At 39.8% G+C, this 19246-nt stretch overlaps 1 protein-coding gene across 1 annotated transcript in view; it reads right to left on the bottom strand.

The window, feature by feature from the left end:
* LOC110127355 (ADAMTS-like protein 3) overlaps positions 1 to 19246 on the bottom strand; it is a 219630-nt gene that overhangs the window by 58843 nt on the left and 141541 nt on the right. Inside the window, exons 5-7 of the mRNA XM_070478277.1 lie at positions 18928 to 18973; positions 9366 to 9602; positions 960 to 1086 (exon numbers count right to left, since the gene is read on the bottom strand). Coding sequence (XP_070334378.1) covers positions 960 to 1086; positions 9366 to 9602; positions 18928 to 18973 — 410 coding nt within the window. The remainder of the gene's footprint in view (positions 1 to 959; positions 1087 to 9365; positions 9603 to 18927; positions 18974 to 19246) is intronic.

The raw sequence follows: 19246 nt of genomic DNA, 5'->3' as shown, positions 1-19246 counted from the left end.
AAAAAAGCACTGGCAGAAGGCATACATGTATAATTTTTTTCTCTTTAAGGCAGGGGGTAGGCAAACTACACCCTGAGGGTCAAATTTAGCATGCAGGTTAGTTTTGTAAATAAAACTTTATTGGAACACAGCTCTTTCCATTGGTTCACTGGTTGCCTGTGGCTGCTTTTTACCTGCAGCAGCAGTGCTGAGTAGCTAAGACAGAACTATAGAGGCTAAAAAGCCCTTAAATATTTCCTCTCTACTCCTTTACAGAAAAACTTGACTGATCATTAATTAAAAAAAAATTAATCAGGTATTACCAAAAGTAATACTTTTTTAATGACTAACTAATTTAGTCATTAATGACTAACTAATACTAATTTTAATGACTTACTTTTGGTAATTGATTACTTAAAAGGTGGAGAATCCTGTGTATCTATAATTTAGAAACTACTGATTCTACAAACACAAACAATACTGACAGTCAAATGACAAACTGAGAATATAAAAACAGTTACAACAAATAGTATATATTCATGATAAAAGTGAGGAAAAGATCACCATCCAAATAGGGAAAAAAGTAAATGACTTCAGCAACTAATTGAAAGATAAAAAAGTATAAATGGGCAATAAATGCAGGACAATATTTCAATAAATACAGGATATTTTCTACCTTGTTAGCAATCAAAAGGGGGCAAAAGAAATAATGACTCCTAGTTTACCTCAAAAAAATCAGCAAATTAAAAAAAATAGTTGTACTCTGTATTGGCAAAAGTTCAAAGAAACAGGAAATCTAAGAAGAGGTAATGGGAATAAAAATTTGATCGACTACACTTTTGGGGAGAAATGTGTCTTTTAGAACACCAGTCAAAAGTTCTTACTACCTAAAAACCTCAGCAATGGGAAAATGTTATATTACTATCAGACGGTCTAAAGCACAAGCTGTTGTATGGTAATGTGTTGGGTTTAAAACCTACTTTTTTCAGGAGACACGTGTGACTTTGACTGTCCCCGCACCAGCCTGCAGGTGGCGCCGTCACCAGCACAGACACCACAGTTGTCCTCCTTGGCGTTGCTCCCCAGTTGCCGGTCGCAGCCCACTGCCTGCAGACAGAAGATACGGTCAGGAGTGGGTAGAGATATGGGCATATCAGACCTTATGTATTTCAGAAATCATACCGATGGTGTTATCCTTCTTAAGTGTATGAGTTGGCTCTCTTTGATGAGAACACAGATTTAAAAATATATAATAATAAATAAAGGGACTTCCCTGGGGGTCCTGAGGTTAGGACCTCTGGATTCGCCTCCCAATGGCCCAGGACGTGTGAGTTTGATTCCTGGTTAGGGAGCTAAGATCCCACATGCCTCATAGCCAAAAAAAAAAAAGAAAAAAAACACAAAAAATCCCAAAACATAAAACAGAAGCAATATTATAACAAATTCAATAAAGAATTTGAAAATGGTTAAATCAAAAAAAATCTTAAATATAATAATAATATATAAAGCTTTACAGCACCATGTCATTTATATATAAAATTCTTATCCAAAGACCAAAGAATTAAAGATGAATGGAGGCTGCCCTTTGACACTCACATCCTTAGTTTTTTACTTATATTTCTACTCAGCTATTTTATGTACATAAAATGAAAGGAACATTACAAATACTTCCTCCCTCCTCCTCCCCCAACCCCTTCCCTCTCGTTCTATCCCTACCCTAGTCCTGTTCTCTCATTTCTTCCCCCAGATGACCACTATTTTGAGGTTGATATATATCCTTCTGGTCCATAGTTTAATTTTTTCCTATTTTTAATCTCAATCTATACCTACATCACTGGTCTTCAGATCATAAAGAATCTGCCTACAATGCAGGAGACCCGGGTTCAATCCCTGGGTTGGAAAGATCCCCTGGAGAAGAGAATGGCAACCTACTCCAAGATTCTTGCCTGGAGAATTCCATGGACAGAGGAGCCTGGTGGGCTACAGTCCATGGGGTCGCAAAGAGTCAGACACAACTAAGCGACTAACACACATACCTATATCTTATTCATATTGATAAATCCATCTCTCTCAATATCCTGTATCTGGATCTTTGTATATCCTTCTGTATCATTATCTATATTTATACCTACATATTTTTACTTATATATGTATATGTGTGTGTGTATATAATTCTTATAAAAACTTTTATAAATAATTTTTAAAATATAAGGAATTAACAAGAGAGATATCTCAGAATATGCTTATACTGACATCCTTCAGTCTCTTGTGAATTATTACTTTTTGTAAGTGAAGAGAAGTGAAGTGAAAGTCACTCAGTTGTGTCCAACTCTTTGAGATCCCATGGACTTATTAGTCCATGCAATTCTCCAGGCCAGAATACTAGAGTGGGTAGCCTTTCCCTTCTCCAGGGGATCTTCCCAACCCAGGGATCGAATCCAGGTCTCCCACATTGCAGGTGGATTCTTTGCCAGCTGAGCCACAAGGGAAGCCCAAGAATACTGGAGTGGGTAGCCTATCCCTTCTCCAGAAGATCTTCCCAACCCAGGAATCGAACCAGGGTCTCTTGCATCGCAGGTGGATTCTTTACCCACTGAGCTATGAGGGAAGCTTTTGTGAGTAATGTGTGTGCATCTGCTGAACTGTGAGCTTCCTTATATGGGAAAAAGGGCTACATCTTATATTTCTTTTTATTTTATAAATATAACTTTTACATGACATACACCTAGTAATATTAACATTAACTAATGAGCTGGTTTATTTCTAACTCTGCACACTTTCAGTGTTATTTGTATTTATATGCCTGGTGGTTAAGTGCAGAGACCTTGGAGGCAAACAGCCTGATTACAACTACCCAGTCCTACCACCCCTTTCAAGATGCAGGATGTACAACAATGCAAACTACTCTAGGAGACTCATTTTCCTCAAGAGTAAAATAGGGACACTTACACATACTTCACAGAGGGTCTATACTAGGAATGAAATAAGAAAATACATGTAAAACTCCTAGTACAGTAATTAGAATACTCGAAGGGCTCAACAAAAGAGAGCCCCTTGAATCACCTCTCTGTTTTTCATTTTGCCTAGACTCCCGAGTTGAGCCCCTACACTTCGGCTTGGGGGAACTGCTGGATCAGAGTCTGTATCCAAGGTGTTGACGGGAATATAAAACTGAAGGAAGTCGAAACCACATCTATCGACTATTCTCTTCAAAGTGCTGCTGCTGAAGGGAAGGAACAAGATCAAATGAAAGTTTCAAGGAGAGATGGGAAAAGTTCCAAGGAAGTTTGAGGAAAGGCCTACGATTAGAGATATTTTCAAATTCACAGAGGGATGTCGTGAAGAAAGGCTTTACATTTGTTCTGTGTCTTTTCAAATGGTGAAAGCTACAGGTTTAGGTGTAATTTAGTTCAATATGAGAACGTTTTTAGAGTCAGAGTTATCCAACAATAAATATTCAATCACAGGCTAGGTAGGAGAATTTGGGACAGGAAAACGAGAGGGAATTAAATTATTTGATGATCTGCTGAATCCTCTGAGACCCTTTCATGCTGATTATATGATTTTTTATAAAGATAATAGTGAAACAGTAATAATAATAGTTGATTTTTATTGAATGCTGGTGTTATGTCAAGCATGTAATACACATTATTTCATTTAATTTTCATGGCCACCGTTTGATACCTTTTATCTCTATTTTACAAATTAGGCATCTGACTGTTTCTGAGGTTACATGACTTTCCAACATTACACAACTAGTATATTGTTTGAATATCCAGGTCCTCTGACACCAGAATCTTATCACTATGTTCTATCTTCCTCACCTTTAGTATCAGCAAATGGAAAACAACAAACCCAGTTACACAGGCTATTATATTAATATTTACTAAGTACATGTGGAATAACTTAAGAGTGATTGATTTTGGAACCATACTTGCGTGGTTGAGATTCAATCAATGAGTAACTTGTGTTCAAGCAACTTTCTCCAAGGGGAGTATTTCCACCATTAAATTGTAGAAATACTGTTCCTGGGCCCTCATACGTGCAAGTCCCTGAGCACTTTGCATTTCATGAGAATGACAATCGCTCTTTATCTGGTCATCCAGGAAGGGTGTGGGTTTAGGAGCTAGGATGAGCTTGTTTTAAAGGGTGTTTAGAGCCTTGCAGGATCTTGGGCAATCAAATACCTTCCTGAGCACTGACATTTATTTCATAATTTTTAAAGTTACAGTTCATCCAAATCTTGCAGCCAAAAAAAGCATGTGAAAACATCACAGAAAAATAATATCTGAAAATATCTGATTGCCTTGTGATTCATAGGGGATAAGCCTAAACTGCCCTTGAAATTGAGGGACTACTGAATATTGGCTCTCAGATCTCATCATAATCAACAATGAGCAACTTTTTAAGAATTTCCTGAACCTTTTTCAAGTTCAGTAACTTCTCCTGAAGTCAAGATCTCTAGCTGTAATGATTTAAAAATCGCTCATTGATAAACATGTCAATAAAATGTATTAACATCCACACAGCCAATTTGTATAGAGCCAGGCATTACAGTCTAAATTAATAAGATGGATTCCTATTTTACAGTGCAGTTGATGAGACAAGTTACACAAGATAGGAGATAATGTAAATAAAAATTTAAGCTATATGATCAGTGCGCTGGGGAATAAATACTGATATATAAATCGTCACTTCTGTGAAGGATTATTTCATAGTTCCAGCCTATGATTTCTTAATCTGTTCATAGAAGTCAGTGTTTAAGTAGGGGTCTTTACTCCAGATGAAGCAAAGTGTGAATTTTCCAGATCAGTCAAATTTAATCCTTCAAGAAACAAACAATTTTTTGAGTCAACTTCTGTTAGAGATCTCTGAAAATTGAATTCTACATTACAAAAAATTCCAACATTTCTGCCTGCAAAATCAAGTATATGGAGCTGTGGTAGCCACTAGGAATATTCATAAATATTCAGCCCATGGAGGACTGCACTTCCCCGCCCCCTTAGAAATAAGTGTGGTCATTGATTGTCTTTGGCCAATGAAATATGAGTCTAAGTGTCTGCATCTCTTTGGTTAGAAGCTTCAAGGGTCAGCGCATGAGTCACACGTTCCCCTCCTCACTACTATAGTTATTATGCAAAACGTGTGTGCAAATAAAGGCTCCTTCAGTCTGGGTCTCTGAGACATTCAAGGGCAGAGACCCCTGCTTGACCCACATTGGCCAAGTAGCATGATTAAAAGTAATATTTGTTTTAAGCCATGGAGCTTTTGGGGGGTTTTTTATTACTGAAGGAAAACCTAGCCTCTATTATATTGGAGTTCTACTTAACTATTAATGGACAGAGCAAGGTCATTAACATCATGGTGTTGTTTGAAACTGGACACTTCACATTAAAATCTAGATTTCTGGCACCTGTTGACAAAAATCCTGACATGTTTATACATGGTTCACCCCTTGAGCACATCAACAAGCAGGTATATATCCTCCAGCTCATGACAGCCCTCGTGACTCACTATGACTATACCTGAGCAGTCTTCCTCCCTGAGGGGGGTGTAGATATTTGAGTTTCAACCTCTATCCTAAACTGTCTAAGCATCACACACCTATTGTGCTGACTGTTGTCTACTAGAATAGCATCTCATTTCCAAACTTCAGTGATACTTTCAGTAACACAAAAAGTAAAAATATCATCAATATAGCACAAAGGTTAAAAAAACAGATTTTGGAATTCAGTTTCTTGGGTTCAAATTTCAGCTCTACCATTTTCTAGCTGTATCATCAGGGCAAATCACTTAGCCTCTTCAAATTCCAGTTTCCTTATGAACAGAGTGAGGATAATGACTATCCCAGCTTCAGAGTGTCTGATGAGCTAACACAGTCAAGGGCTTAGACAGTGCCTGACCCCGAGTAAGCATCCAGTATGTGTTGGATGCTATTCTTTTTACTAGAAACACAGAGTGATTTCTTCATTTACTCAGTTGTCAAGGAATTCAATAAACCTGAAAGATACATTGGACTTGTTCTCCAGATCTGGCTCCAAACAGTTCCTATTTCTGGTAAAAATCAGGCCCCCAAAGCAAAAGCAAATTTCACTGAGTGAGTATAGTTGTCTAATGCTAGATGCTGTGCTCAGACTCACGGTAGGTTGTTCTTAGGAGCATGGTGACACAGTCATGTAAATAAGCAAACTCTAAACACACTTGCAAAAATTATTTGCAGTCTCTGCCAAGTGAACATCAGGGCTCAGTTCACTGATTCCAAAGTAATCAGAGAGAACCACACAGTTTAATTTCTCCCATCCCGATAACTGTGAACAGCCATAGCCACACAGTCCAGAAAAGGGAATTTATATGAACATTATCCCGTGGAAGGAAAGATACTGAATTCAACTGAGAAGCATGTGAGTCACTTCTGAAGAAGTGCATACAATTCTTTTGACCTGAATGGCCTTGCCAGAAGAGCACTCAGCTTTCAGCAAGCTACCACCTGCCCCAAAAATCCGCTTGTCCAACAGACTCACAAAAACATGATAGGAAGCACACATTCTACTTTGATTTTTTTTCCATCTGATCCTAGATCCCCAACCAAGGATCAAACCTGCACCCTGCCCTCTGCATTGGAAGCATACAGTCTTAACTACTGAACCTCCAGGGAAGTCCCAGGAAGTACACATTCTAGAGGGACTAATTCAGCACTGAAAACCACCTTTATCCAGTGCACCTACTCAGTCACTCAGTCGTGTACAACTGTTTGTGACCCCATGGACTGTAGCCTGCCAGGCTCCTCTGTCCATGGCATTTCACAGGCAAGAATACTGAAGTGGGTTGCCATTTCCTACTCCAGGGGATCTTCCTGACCCAGGGATCAAAGCTGGGTCTCCTTCACTGGTAGGTGGATTCTTTACCACTGAGCCACCTGGGAAGCCCTCTTGTTATCCCAACTTAACCTATTATTATCTGCTCTGACCCCATCTTCCCCAGATAATCTGCCACACTGCCACTTGAGTGACCTTCCCAGAGACAATTCCAACCAAGCTATTTCTTATAAAATTCTTCACTGGCTCCTCTTACAACTTTGAGAATCAGTTCATGATTGGTTTCCACCTACGTCTGCAGCCTCAACTCCTAGCATTGTCCCACAGGTATTTTTTCACCTCAACTCTACAGAATGAGTCAAAGATGCTTAAACACACCTACTGTCACATCTCTTTACAAACTCTATTCTTCTGCCTGGTATTCTCTTCCTCATCTTGGTTTATGTAACTTTACTCAAGTCTTCAAAGCCTCAGTGTCCAAACATTACCTGGATTGCATTGCTCCTCTTTAGCCCAGACTAAATTGTTTTTCATAACAATTCATTGTCAAAAACTTGTAAAACAAAAAAGTATAACTCCACTGACCAAAAATAGCTATTATTATTATTTTGTGGAAGAGCCCAAAAGTTAACTGGTGGTTATAAAGGGAAATCATTGACAGCATATATAATAAAAGAATAAAGTCATAAACTCTGACCTTTGGGAAGATTAGTCAACAGTAAACATCAAATAAGATGGTTTAAGAGTAGAAGAGAAAGGAAGAGCAATTGGTTAGGCCACCAAAGGAGATTGGCTACTCTAGTTTTGGGGTAAAAAGGTGAAAGTGGGAGGGGGAAGAAAAGTGAAATGTGAGAAATTTGATAGAAGTATCAGGATAGAGGACACGTAATAAGCAAATACACTTAGTGACCACAATGTGAATTCAGGAAGGTGACACTGAGAATTATGGTGTCATAAACAGAAATGAATAGATGCAGTTTGAATAACTAGTAGATCTGGGAAGAACAATACTAGTTCATTTGAGAAGGGGTGAGAACTGGAGGAATTCCCATGGTGTATTGGAGGAATTTGTGGAATCTCCCAGAATGGACATCAAACTTGAACTAGAAAATTCAAGATAGTAGGCTGAAAGAGAAATAAAAGAGACCAAGAGATATGAACAACCTTTTGCATCTGCAAGTAGATAAGACTCATTTATTCCACCAGTTTTTAGCTAAGTACTTTTGATGGGGACAAACACTGTGGGAGTACTGGGGTATGGCAGTGAGTTGAAATATACAAGTTAAAAAGATAAAGAACGTCACGGTAGCTCAAAAAACAAGATCCAACTATGTTGTCTGAGGATAAAATTGACTCAGCAATGAATTAGATGTGTAGATTGAAAGAGAAGAATCAAGAATTATTTTTAAAATGGTACAGATGAACCTATCTGCAAAACAGAGACAAACAAAGACGTAGAGAACAAACATATGGACACCAAGTGGGGAAAAGGGGGTGGGATGGACTGGGAGATTGATACTGACACATATACACTACTATGTATAAAATAGATAACTAATGAGAACCTACCGTCTAGAGTAACACAACACTGTAAACAACTGTTTACAAAATTTTTTTAAGAATGACTCCAAGGTGTTGTGGTGAGCAACTGGAGATTGTTTTCCAGATGGAGGGATATAGGAAGGAGAAACTCATCTGATAAGCAAGACCACGGTTCCTCCAAGCATAAGAAGTCAGAGATACCTGGAAGGGTCTGACACTTAGTAGATGGTTAGGGTCATTTGCTACTGTTACTGCTGTTTTTGTTATGAACATAATAGGGTAGATGGAATAGTAAGCATTCACTATGTTTATAATTTTTTCCAGTGATCAAAGGAATGGAGTAGAATTCTATCCCTTCCCAACAATCCCCACACTGTCTCAGCAACCTGTCATAGTCCCCTGAGTCCTCACCCCTATTGCAAGCCATGGGGGGTTATACCTCAGTCACATTCATCACAACTCTGCAAAGATCACTTTAAAAAGTCTGCTGGAGTACACTCATGCTAATTACTTAGTAAATAAGTCACTGCGCCCACAGGCCTCAAACAATGAATTACTTTTAACAAGAAAATTCAGAGAACCTATCAATACCAATAAATCAGTAGTTCTCAAAGTGGTGTCTCTGGGCTAGCAGCATCAGCACCTCCTGGGAACTTGTTAGAAAGCAAATTTTGAGGCCAAACCCTAGACCTTTTGGGTCAGAAGCTCTGGAATTGGGGTTCAGAACACTTTAACAAGTCCCTCAGGTAACTCTGATATACTTTCAAGTTGGAGAACCACTGATCTAGAAAAATCTACAAGTCATATATTATAGTCTTTTGACTCTATGTGGGCAACATTTACACTATTTTGAATAAGTAAAATATAATCTACAGGTGAAAAACGCTCCTTAAAATACGTTTTACATTAAAATCCTCAAAGGCAATACTTCGTCTGCATGAACCGAAGTACAGAAGAGAAAGGTTATCTTTACTGACAGTGGTTGCAGCACAGGCTGGAGACAGGGGCCCGGCAGCAGGTGTGGCTTACCTGGCAGATGCCACTGATGCACATGTCCAAGGAGTCAGCGGTGCACCGAGTCCCATCCAGGACTTTGGGTGCCAGCTCCACCACCAAGTTCTGTCCCCGGGCCTGACACCTGAGCGCGCAGTGGGTGGCAGGGTCGTTGTACTGTGGAAGCCATTCATAATAACATCCCTGGTACTGAACATCATTGTAGGCTGAACACTGCTGGGCTCGGAAGTCCTCCGCATCCAGAGGGCAGTCCTGAGTCAGAGAAAAAGGGCCACAGGCACATCACGAGGTGAGCTGGACCAGCACAGGTGAGCAAGAGTCCCATGAGAGCAGACCCCCACCTCCTTCTCTCCAGAAGTCACTTCATTCCTTCATTTTTTTTTTTTTTTAAACTTCAGAATCTTCAGTGTGGAATTCTACTGTGGAATTTTCTGACCACGGAGGGGATCACCTCATTTATTCTGATTATTTTTCCACTCAGGTAGTTTTTTCCAGATAATTAAAGCTTACCCTACATAAATGCCAAATTCTGCTCTATTTTAAGCATACTGAATATAATATAAATTTTCAAACATATTACATAACCTCTTTGTTTTTGAAACAAGGGAAATGGAATGTTTTTGGAGTTTTCCTAAGGTTGACCTAAGGTCTTCCATAGGAAATATTAATCATCATCCATGCTCTCAGGAGCCATTTCAACATAAATGATTATTAGCCATTATTTTAACTGGCCCCAAACTGCTGCACTAATGTGGGAACTTGGTTTGTTTCACTGTTTTTGTCGTCTAGTTCACAGCCTTTCCTCTCTTGCTCTCAGGCCCCCAGCCATCACTTTACTGGTACCCAGCGCCTGCCTTTGACTGGCTCTAGAATGGAAAGAGACAACATCGCCTTTTCAAATCTTGTCTACAACAGAAAGGAAATAAACAGCCCCAAGGAGCTCTCATGTGAAAGTCACAGCCGACTGTTTGCAGCCCTAGTCCATGGACTTCTCTAGGCCAGAATGCTGGAGTGGGTAGCCTCTCCCTTCTCCAGGGGATCTTCCCAACCCAGGGATCAAACTCTCTTCTCCAGCAGATCTTCCCGACCCAGGAATCGAACTGGGGTCTCCTGCATTGCAGGCAGATTCTTTACCAACTGAGCTATCAGGGAAGCCCCAAGGAGCTCTCATACTAATGGTAAAAAGAGTTTGTACAAGTTTTGATGACGCAAGGATCTTATTTAATTACTAACCGATCTCATCAGACGTTCCAAAGCAAGATGCTGAATGACACAAACATCACTTTACTCTTCAAAACTGAGCACAGACTTCCCAGTTAATGGGAATGAATTCACTTTTTAAAGAAAATAGATTCAGAGCGGTAATATTTTTTTTTTCGTATTGCAAAAGAAATAAATGTTCATTGTAGAAACTCTGGGAATAGTTTCTATTCAAAAAAAGAATAAATAACAAAGATTCTTATACCTAAATCTTTGACCAAACTTTATTATTTCCCAAGGGCAAACTTCTGGAAATATAATTTCTGAGAAAAAGGGTATGTTTCATGAGCATTTCAAAATATTGCCTCATTGCCCTCCAGAAAGGTCTTCTGGTCTTCTGGTCATCAGGATACATAAGTTCCCTTTTCTCAGTATCTCTTCTTGGTTTGGATATAATTTTCCAAAATTTTTTCTAATCATAGGTGTTAAATAGAATTTCAATTTTTAAAAAATTTCAACGTTTTAATTTGCATTTATTTTCATTATTTAGGTTTAGTATCTTTTCATGTATATTTGCTTCTTGCATTAATTCTTCAAAAATTTGGTTTTTGTCCTTCATTTATCTATGGAATGTTTGTGTTTTTATTATTTTAACAGATAAAGCTATTAAATTTCAGAGTGAATTTATTAACTCTTTGTTGTTTGTATTGAAAATACTTTTCTCATTTAATTTTGTTTCTGGTGCTTTGTGAAGTCAAGAAGTTTTAAATTTTTATGTAGCCATATTCATATTTCCTTTCAAGGTTTCTTTCTTTACTAATGAGATATGCTTTTCCCACCCTGCCATGAAAAATGATAAACATTTAAATGTATTTTTCTAGTTCTTTATAGTTTAACAATTATGTTTAACTCTTTATTGCATTTGGAATTTATTTTGATCTATGGGGTAAGGTAGAACTCTAACTTTATTTTTCTGCAAATAGTTATTAACAGATTATCAGTCAGAATTTTAAAATATAATTTCTTCTATTTATCCCCTTTTCACTACTTGATTTTTGTATTTTACTGTGTTTATGCTTTGGACCTTTATAAAATGCCTCAAATCCTTTTTGAATATAGTATTGTCCATGGAACTCTCCAGGCAAGAATATTGGATTGGGTAGCTTTTTCCTCCTCCAGGGGATCTTCCCAACCCAGGGATCGAACCAGGGTCTCCTGCATTGCAGGCAGATTCTTTACCAACTGAGCTATCAGGGAAGTTTTTTTTGAATATAGGTATGGATGGCATCACCAACTCGATGGACATGAGTTTGAGTAAACTACGGGAGTTGGTGATGGACAGGGAGACATGGCGTGCTGCGATTCATGGGGTCGCAAAGAGTCGGACATGACTGAGCAACTGAACTGAACTGAGGGAATACATAAAATATAATTAATAAACATTCCCTTGGAATTAGTTGTATTATTTTGTTGTGAATCAATCTAAAATCTTATATTGTGTCCACATTTTTCTTTGTTTTAGCAAGATTAACCCTTAACCAAGGTCACACATATGAAAGAATCAAGTTGAAGAAGATTAAGACTGGATGACATTTTTCTCTTGGAATAAGGGCTTTGTCTTCCATCTAGCCACAGAGAAGATCATCAGTAATAAAATTATCTCAACTCCTCTTTCCTCAACCATGGCCTATTTTCTCTGTATCTGACTCTGAAATCCAAACCAGAGAATTTAAGAGAGCAAGGTAAAAATAACTTCCCTTGCATCAGGCCCACTTAGCATCCTAAACGTGCTCCAGGAACTGCAAGTGCTAGTTGACTCCTGAATGTCTTAAACCCCCCAAATCAATGAAGCTTTATAAAATCAGCTAATTAACAGAAAGCAGCTAGGAAGCCAGCCGAAGCTGAGCCCTTGCTGAAGGGGTGGCCAGGTTGGTCTGTGTGACCCAGCCTCCTTTGCCAAGGCTGACTGTCAGAGGTAAACAACTAGTCCATGCCAGGTCAACCTTTTCCAGGAATTTGGAATTGAACAGAAGAGCTGAAGCTGAGAACTCACATTACTCTGGGCTAGTTTTATGTGATGCATGCTGAAGCAAAGTGAGCCAGTTCCCACAGCAAAAAAGAAATAATTAGACATGAAAGAAGGTCAGATCACAAACCATGGGTTTCAATTGAAGGAATAAGTAACCCGGGCTTCAATTTCTGATTCCTGGGTCCTCAAGGTGTGCTTATGCCTAAATTCCACTAAATATCCACCCACCCATTCAGTGAATTCCATTTCTTTAAGCTAATCTGAGTGGGCTTCTATTCCTTACAAATGATGACCCCTGATTAAGACAGCCATATATCTGGACAGTGTTTTCTTGTTTACCAGGAAATATCACTGACATTCTCTCGTCAACACCACCCTTCACATGAGGTAGGTCAGGATTATCATTAGCCTCGTTTTCATAAAGGGAGAAAACAGATCCAGAAGGTCTTCAGTCACTAGCCCAAACACAGACAACTAGAATATGACAGAGCCAAGACTGAGTCCCAGAGTAATGAGCATTCCATTCCATGATACTGCTTTCTAGTCATTCTGGGGGACACTGACTACTTATATAAATGCTTTCATTCACATGGTGCTCTTCCAGTATCAACACTAAGCCTGTCTAGTCTGCTTCAGCTGGGTCCCATGCCCTGGCTCGAGACAATCCAGGGATCCTTGTGTATAAAGTTTGGTTGATGTTTGGGAAGCTTGGATGCCAAACATCCTTCTGCTTTCCTCTCTCCGAGACGTGTTTCTTCACATTAGTTAAGTTCAAGACAACACTTATTTATTAAATATACTTTATGGGCTTTGCCCAGGTGACATACTGTGAGGAACACAAAAGAAGAATATCATCCATAAGCTACCTAGTGAATTTGTTATCTTATTGGAGATGTAGAATCTATGTACATGGAATTCACTGAAACAGTAGGCTATCTATTGCTGTTTTGTAGACTTAGAGCAGGACTTTGCAATGAAAGAAATAAAATTGTTTTCCAAGAATTAAATTTAAAATTGAATAAATAGAGTTGATAAGGAAAGAATCAATCTGATAAGGAGAGAACAGATCCTAATCAGGAAGACTTGACTCAGTCAGGAAGGAGTAGCCAGCCTGGGAGGCACAGAAATGGAAAAGAAGGAAGAGGAGAGAGATGAAGGAGGAAGATAAGGAGGGGAAGGGGAAGAGATGGGGGGAAGGGAAGATGGAGAGGGAGGTGGAGAGGGGATGAGATACAGCAGACAACAAACAGCACCCATTCAAGGACCATTCTAAAGACAGAGGTCTCCCTTCCTTCCTAAAGTCATGAGAATACATCAACTTGTATGGACGACTCAGGGAGAGAAGTTGAGACTATCTGATAAACTGAATATTTTTATGCAAGAGAAACCATTTCCTAAGAGATGATTTATATAATGGGATTGGACCAAACTAATTTGGATTAGATATATTCCCCTAGATAACCAGTGAGTAGGGACTCAGGAGAAATACAATTTTTGTATAAGCAAATTTGAACATTTTATCTTATCTTCCTATCCATGTTGTAGTATGAGCTAAATTTCATGATCCTCTTACATAGAAAATGCCAAATTTCCCAGCATAAAAATAAATTACCATAGGTGGCTATTATCAGCTAGAATAAGCAAATGATGCATCATGAAGAAGTAACAGTTCAGAAGGGACCTAAATGGTGATATGATGTGAATAGAACAAGATACGACAGACAACATAAGCAAAAGGCAAACAGTAGAAATAAGTTCGATATCTATGAGGCACAGCCTTGTCCAGCCAGGATGAATAAGATATAAATCTCACCAACTGCTAGAGGGTCTGAAATGCAAGTGAGGGGAACTGAAAGCAAAAAAGACCTACAGTGGGGGGTGACACAGAAAAGGGACACAACATATGACATTTTAGGAGGGCCAGGACGATAGCAAGATGGGCTGGAGCTCTGGAGACAGATATGAGAGGACGTGGTCCTTGCCTAAAGTAGGAACAATGGGGGGAAAAAACAGCTCTAAGAGAAAACTGTCAGAAATTAGCCTATGAATATAGGATCCAGAGTATAAAAGGATCTTTCAGGGGTCACATCAAATGTTACCTCTTCTGGAAAATTGTCAGGGAGCCCAGGAAACCCACTGTGCAGAATTACGCACACCTCAGTCTATGTTCTTATAAAAATGTGTTCAGGCTACAAAAACAGTCTTTCCAAATTATGATATATTCATTTTTAAAAATATGTTCCCTTTGCTCTCTTCTAGCTTTACCTTTAATCCCATAAAGCCTGGTATAAAAACATATAAGTGAGTGAATTCAGGTGCAAGGCCTCCTTGGTGACATGCATGACTGCCCTTGGAACCTCTCCACTTCTCCGTACAGCCCTGATAAGGGTAATTCTTCCCTGAGGCCTCAGTGGCCCAGCCCTGGCTTCAAGAGTCCATGCTGAGTGCTGATCGGAGGGTCATGTTTGAGGACAGCCATTACCCGAAGCCACAGGACTGCACACAGACATGTTCTGTTCCCTTCATCTCACAGGCCTTCCAGCCCAAAGTCTGATCTCCCCTAATCACTTTCAACTGTGTAGGGAGTATGAGGATTAAATTTACTTATTCATGAAAAGGCACTCAAAACAATGCCTAGGATTTTTAGTAGTGCTTAATGAGTCTGAGCCACTGTTGCTGCTATTATTATTGATCTTGGTTAGGAGTTAGAAAGCTGGTACACATGTGAAAAATTACATGGTCCTAAGGCTGAGAGCCTGAGCCTTCAAATAACCAGGAACAGAAAAGTATTAGCAACCTTAGGAACAGGACTGAATGTCAGGTCTCCAGGGCTCACCGGCAGTGCCTTCTGCTTCTCAACACAGCACACTCCCCTATGTGGCCACTGAGTGACATCCCTTGGATGGAATGCGAGATCTTGCAGTCCCATCACATAGAGTTCTCAGATCCCCAGCAGTGTAGGTGCAGGCATATTTGGGTCACGAAGCAAGTTTCCCTTATAAAAGAGTACCTGACCTGGGAATCACTGAAGGCAGCTTCCTTTAGAGGAGTGGTGACGTGCCCAATCCCCAGGGACAGAGGAGCCACTGACTATTGAACAAGTGTGGGCTATTTCAGTGAGGACATTGGAAGCATTGAGAAGCAACAGCAGGACTCATAACTCAGTTCTCCCTCCACCTGATGAGGGCTGCAGAACAGTCCCCACTCCTGTTCTCTGGACTCCTTGGAGATTTCAACAAGGTTATTCCAAATCCCTAATTAATGAAACAAGAAGCATGTCAAGTAATTACATGTAAAAAAAGAAACCAAGATGTGACCATATTGATACCCTGAGTTCATTCTGGTTACATCCACTTATGGGGCTTCCCAGGTGGTTCTAGTGGTAAAGAACTCCCTAGCCCAAGCAGGAGACATGAGAGACATGGGTTAGATCCCTGGGTCAGGAAGATCTCCTGGAGGAGGGCATGGACATCCACTCCAGTATTCTTGCCTGGAGAATCCCATGGACAGAGGAGCCTGGTAGGCAACAGTCCACGGGGTCAGAAAAGAGTTGGACACGACTGAAGCAATTCAGCATGCATGCATGCACATAGACTTATGGCACCGGACACCCTTGCAAGGTTTCTATAATCACTTCTGAAAAGGAACAGATCTTCTCACAGATCATCAACCCTGCAGCTAGGGCTGCATTTATCCATGTGGTCTGCAGCAGGGCTTGAGTATCGTGGCTGCAGATACTTGGTGCATGGAGAGGGAGGGGTGCCCTGAACGCTACTGATATGAGAGATCTGCCATACGGTGCCCTTCTTCCCTGTAAGGAATGTTGTTGGAAACTCTGCATTTGTAATGGCAAGTGCAGAAATTAATGTCCTATTCTAATGAAGTCTCTCTAACAATCCTCGTAGGACTCCCAACTCTGAGAAACAGAAGAGGGTGACATTTACTTGGCTGTCCTCTCCACTAGCTCCCACCTCCAAAGCATCTCCTTCTTACCAGCCTAGAGATGGTAAAGATTTCTGCAAATTCCTCTGAGGGGGGCATCAGTTAAGAGACCAAGGTACTCTCAAGACCCTCAGAGCCTCAAAGGCATCAGACCTTCACTCAAACCAATGTTTGTGTTTGACCATTGCAACCAACATGCACCAATTTTAGAGATTACATTTTATCTCTATATCGTATGGCACAATAATCCCAGACCTTTATCACCCTTGTGCTGAAAAGAGCAGTCTTTTGGAATTAGCTAGAACAGTCTCTCACACACACACCCTAGAATGAAATCTCAGAATGCAATATCTTAATCTGGGCATTTAAAATGAATCCCCCAGATAGCTTCACAGAGTACTGCTTGACAGTATACTGTTGTGAAAGTTATTCTGGAATGACTGCAAGGAATTTGCCATACCAATTTGTCCGAGAAGACAAGCTGTTCCGTGGTGTTCATCAGAATAATGCACCTTCCCCAAAGATGGTCACAACATAATCCTTAGGACCTGTGATTAGGCTACCTTATATGGCAAAAGGGGCTTTGTCCAAAGCATCCTTTGACTACTGTTAAGGACCCTGAGATGGGGAGATTATCCTAGATTATCTGGGTAGGTGAAACTTGTTCAGTTGTCATCAAAGGCCAATGTGACTACATAAAAATGGACAGAGAGATGTAGTGTTGCTGGCTTTGAAGACGGAAAAGGGGTCCACAAGCCAAGGAATGAGGGCAGCCTCTAGAAGCTGGAAAAGACAAAGAAATAGATCCTTCCCTGGAGACTCCAGAAGGAACACAGACCTGCCAACACAATAATTTTAGCCCAGTGAGGCCGTTATCAGACCTCCAACCTCCAGAACTATAAATTTGTGTTGCTGTAAGCAAGTGTGTTTTAACGCATTACAGCAGCAATTAAAAAATAAAATGGACCCAGGAAAAAGGCAGCAGACCCAAAAGTCATGTTTATAAGTCCCCCAGGCTGCTCACGCATCCACATGCTAGACTCTGCTTATATCTAAATGCCAGCCTGTACCTACTTCTCTCCCTCCTCCTCCCCTCCTGGATTCCAGCTCACTTAATTGTGTACCTAAGCACACGTGTGTCACTCGATTCTCCAAGCTCATCTTGTCATAAGGACACACGAAACCTATCTGCTTTGTCTCCCAAAATCCCTTTTAGGACAGAATGGACACAAATATACTGACCTGAGGGCTGGAAGTCATTGTATTTTGAGTACCCCCAAAATTTGTTGTTGTTGTTCAGTTGCTAAGTCATGCCTGACTCTTTGTGACCCCATGGACTGAAGCACACCAATCTCCTCTGTCCTTCACTATCTCCTGGAGTTTGCTCAAACTCATGTCCATTGGGTCGGTGATGCTGTCCAACCATCTCATCCTCTGCCCAATAAATAAGAATTTTTCCCACCCATATTTGAGAGAGAAACATTTCTGCTTCGTCACTTAATAAAACAGACTGAAAATATGGCTTGAGTTCCACAGACAAAAGGTCTTGCTAACACTGTGTGTTCTCCACTCCCCAAGTCCAGAGCTGTCCATGGAAGAGAAGTTCTGGTCCGTAGAACAGAAATGCTTACTCAGGACTGCAGTCTCACACTGGCCCAGGACAGAGGAGGAGGAGAGAGCACAGTCCCCCAGTAAGTGAAATATTTAGAATAAATGGACTTAGATCTCCAGGGTTTCAGAATTTGCTTTGAACTCCTGTCATTTCAATTTGGGTATAAAATAGGATTTGTGTTTTCTGATATTTATTTTGCATTTGATTGGAATTTTATTTTTTGTTCATTTTGATCACTGTAGGATGAGAGTAAGGTTTATAAACCCTTCCCCAGGTGTGATTTTCTTGAGTCATGACCTTCAGTACTCCTTAATACATTTTGCAGGGGGCAGAACAGGTGTTTTGGAACACGAAAAACAGCACTAGAGAAGTTCAAGTCTGTACTCTTCCCACATGGTCTCTGGAAAATAATGTCACCTCCCTCAACCCCAGTCCCCTCATTTGAAAAAACTAACCACACCGCATATGCAAACATCTCAGAGATGGTTGTGAGGGTTAGGTGAAATCCCATACATAGAGCACTTTGAACTTGGAAGGCATTTATAAGTATTATGTATTGTTTCTATGAAATCAGAAATTATTAAAATGTTTAACAAATTAAACCATAAGGTGACCTTTTAAAAAAGGTAGTATAAATGGAAGGTATGAGATACACAAAATCTGTCATCAATTAAACAAATATTCAAATTTTCCACAAAGAGTACCAAGAGGCCATTAGCTCTACAATACATAATATTATTACTTAAAACATGAACATATTTTATGGGATTATATATTTTTATGCCAGAACTTACATGATTGCTGCAAGTCTTGTATCGAATATTCTGCCCTTCACAATTCCTGGTGGGGGGGAAAGAAAATAAGGATTTCATGGAAGTTGCAAGCAGGGGGAAAAAAATGAAAACAAGGCACTTGTAAAACTTTTATTCATGAACACTGACTCAAAGATTCAAAGTTTAAATTCTAAGAAATAACTTTTAGGAGGCCAAAAAGTCTCACAGAAGTGTCACAATAGTGAATTCTTTAGCTGAATTCATGTAATAGTATTACTTAAGCACAGTTTTAGCCCTAGGGTTCATATAACCACTGAAATTAATAGTATTATAGTATTGT

The sequence above is a fragment of the Odocoileus virginianus genome, chromosome 16 (assembly GCF_023699985.2).
Source record: "Odocoileus virginianus isolate 20LAN1187 ecotype Illinois chromosome 16, Ovbor_1.2, whole genome shotgun sequence".
Classification (NCBI taxonomy): Eukaryota; Metazoa; Chordata; class Mammalia; order Artiodactyla; family Cervidae; genus Odocoileus; species Odocoileus virginianus.
Note: the sequence above shows the minus strand (reverse complement) of the source record. Positions and strands in the feature narration are given on the sequence as shown.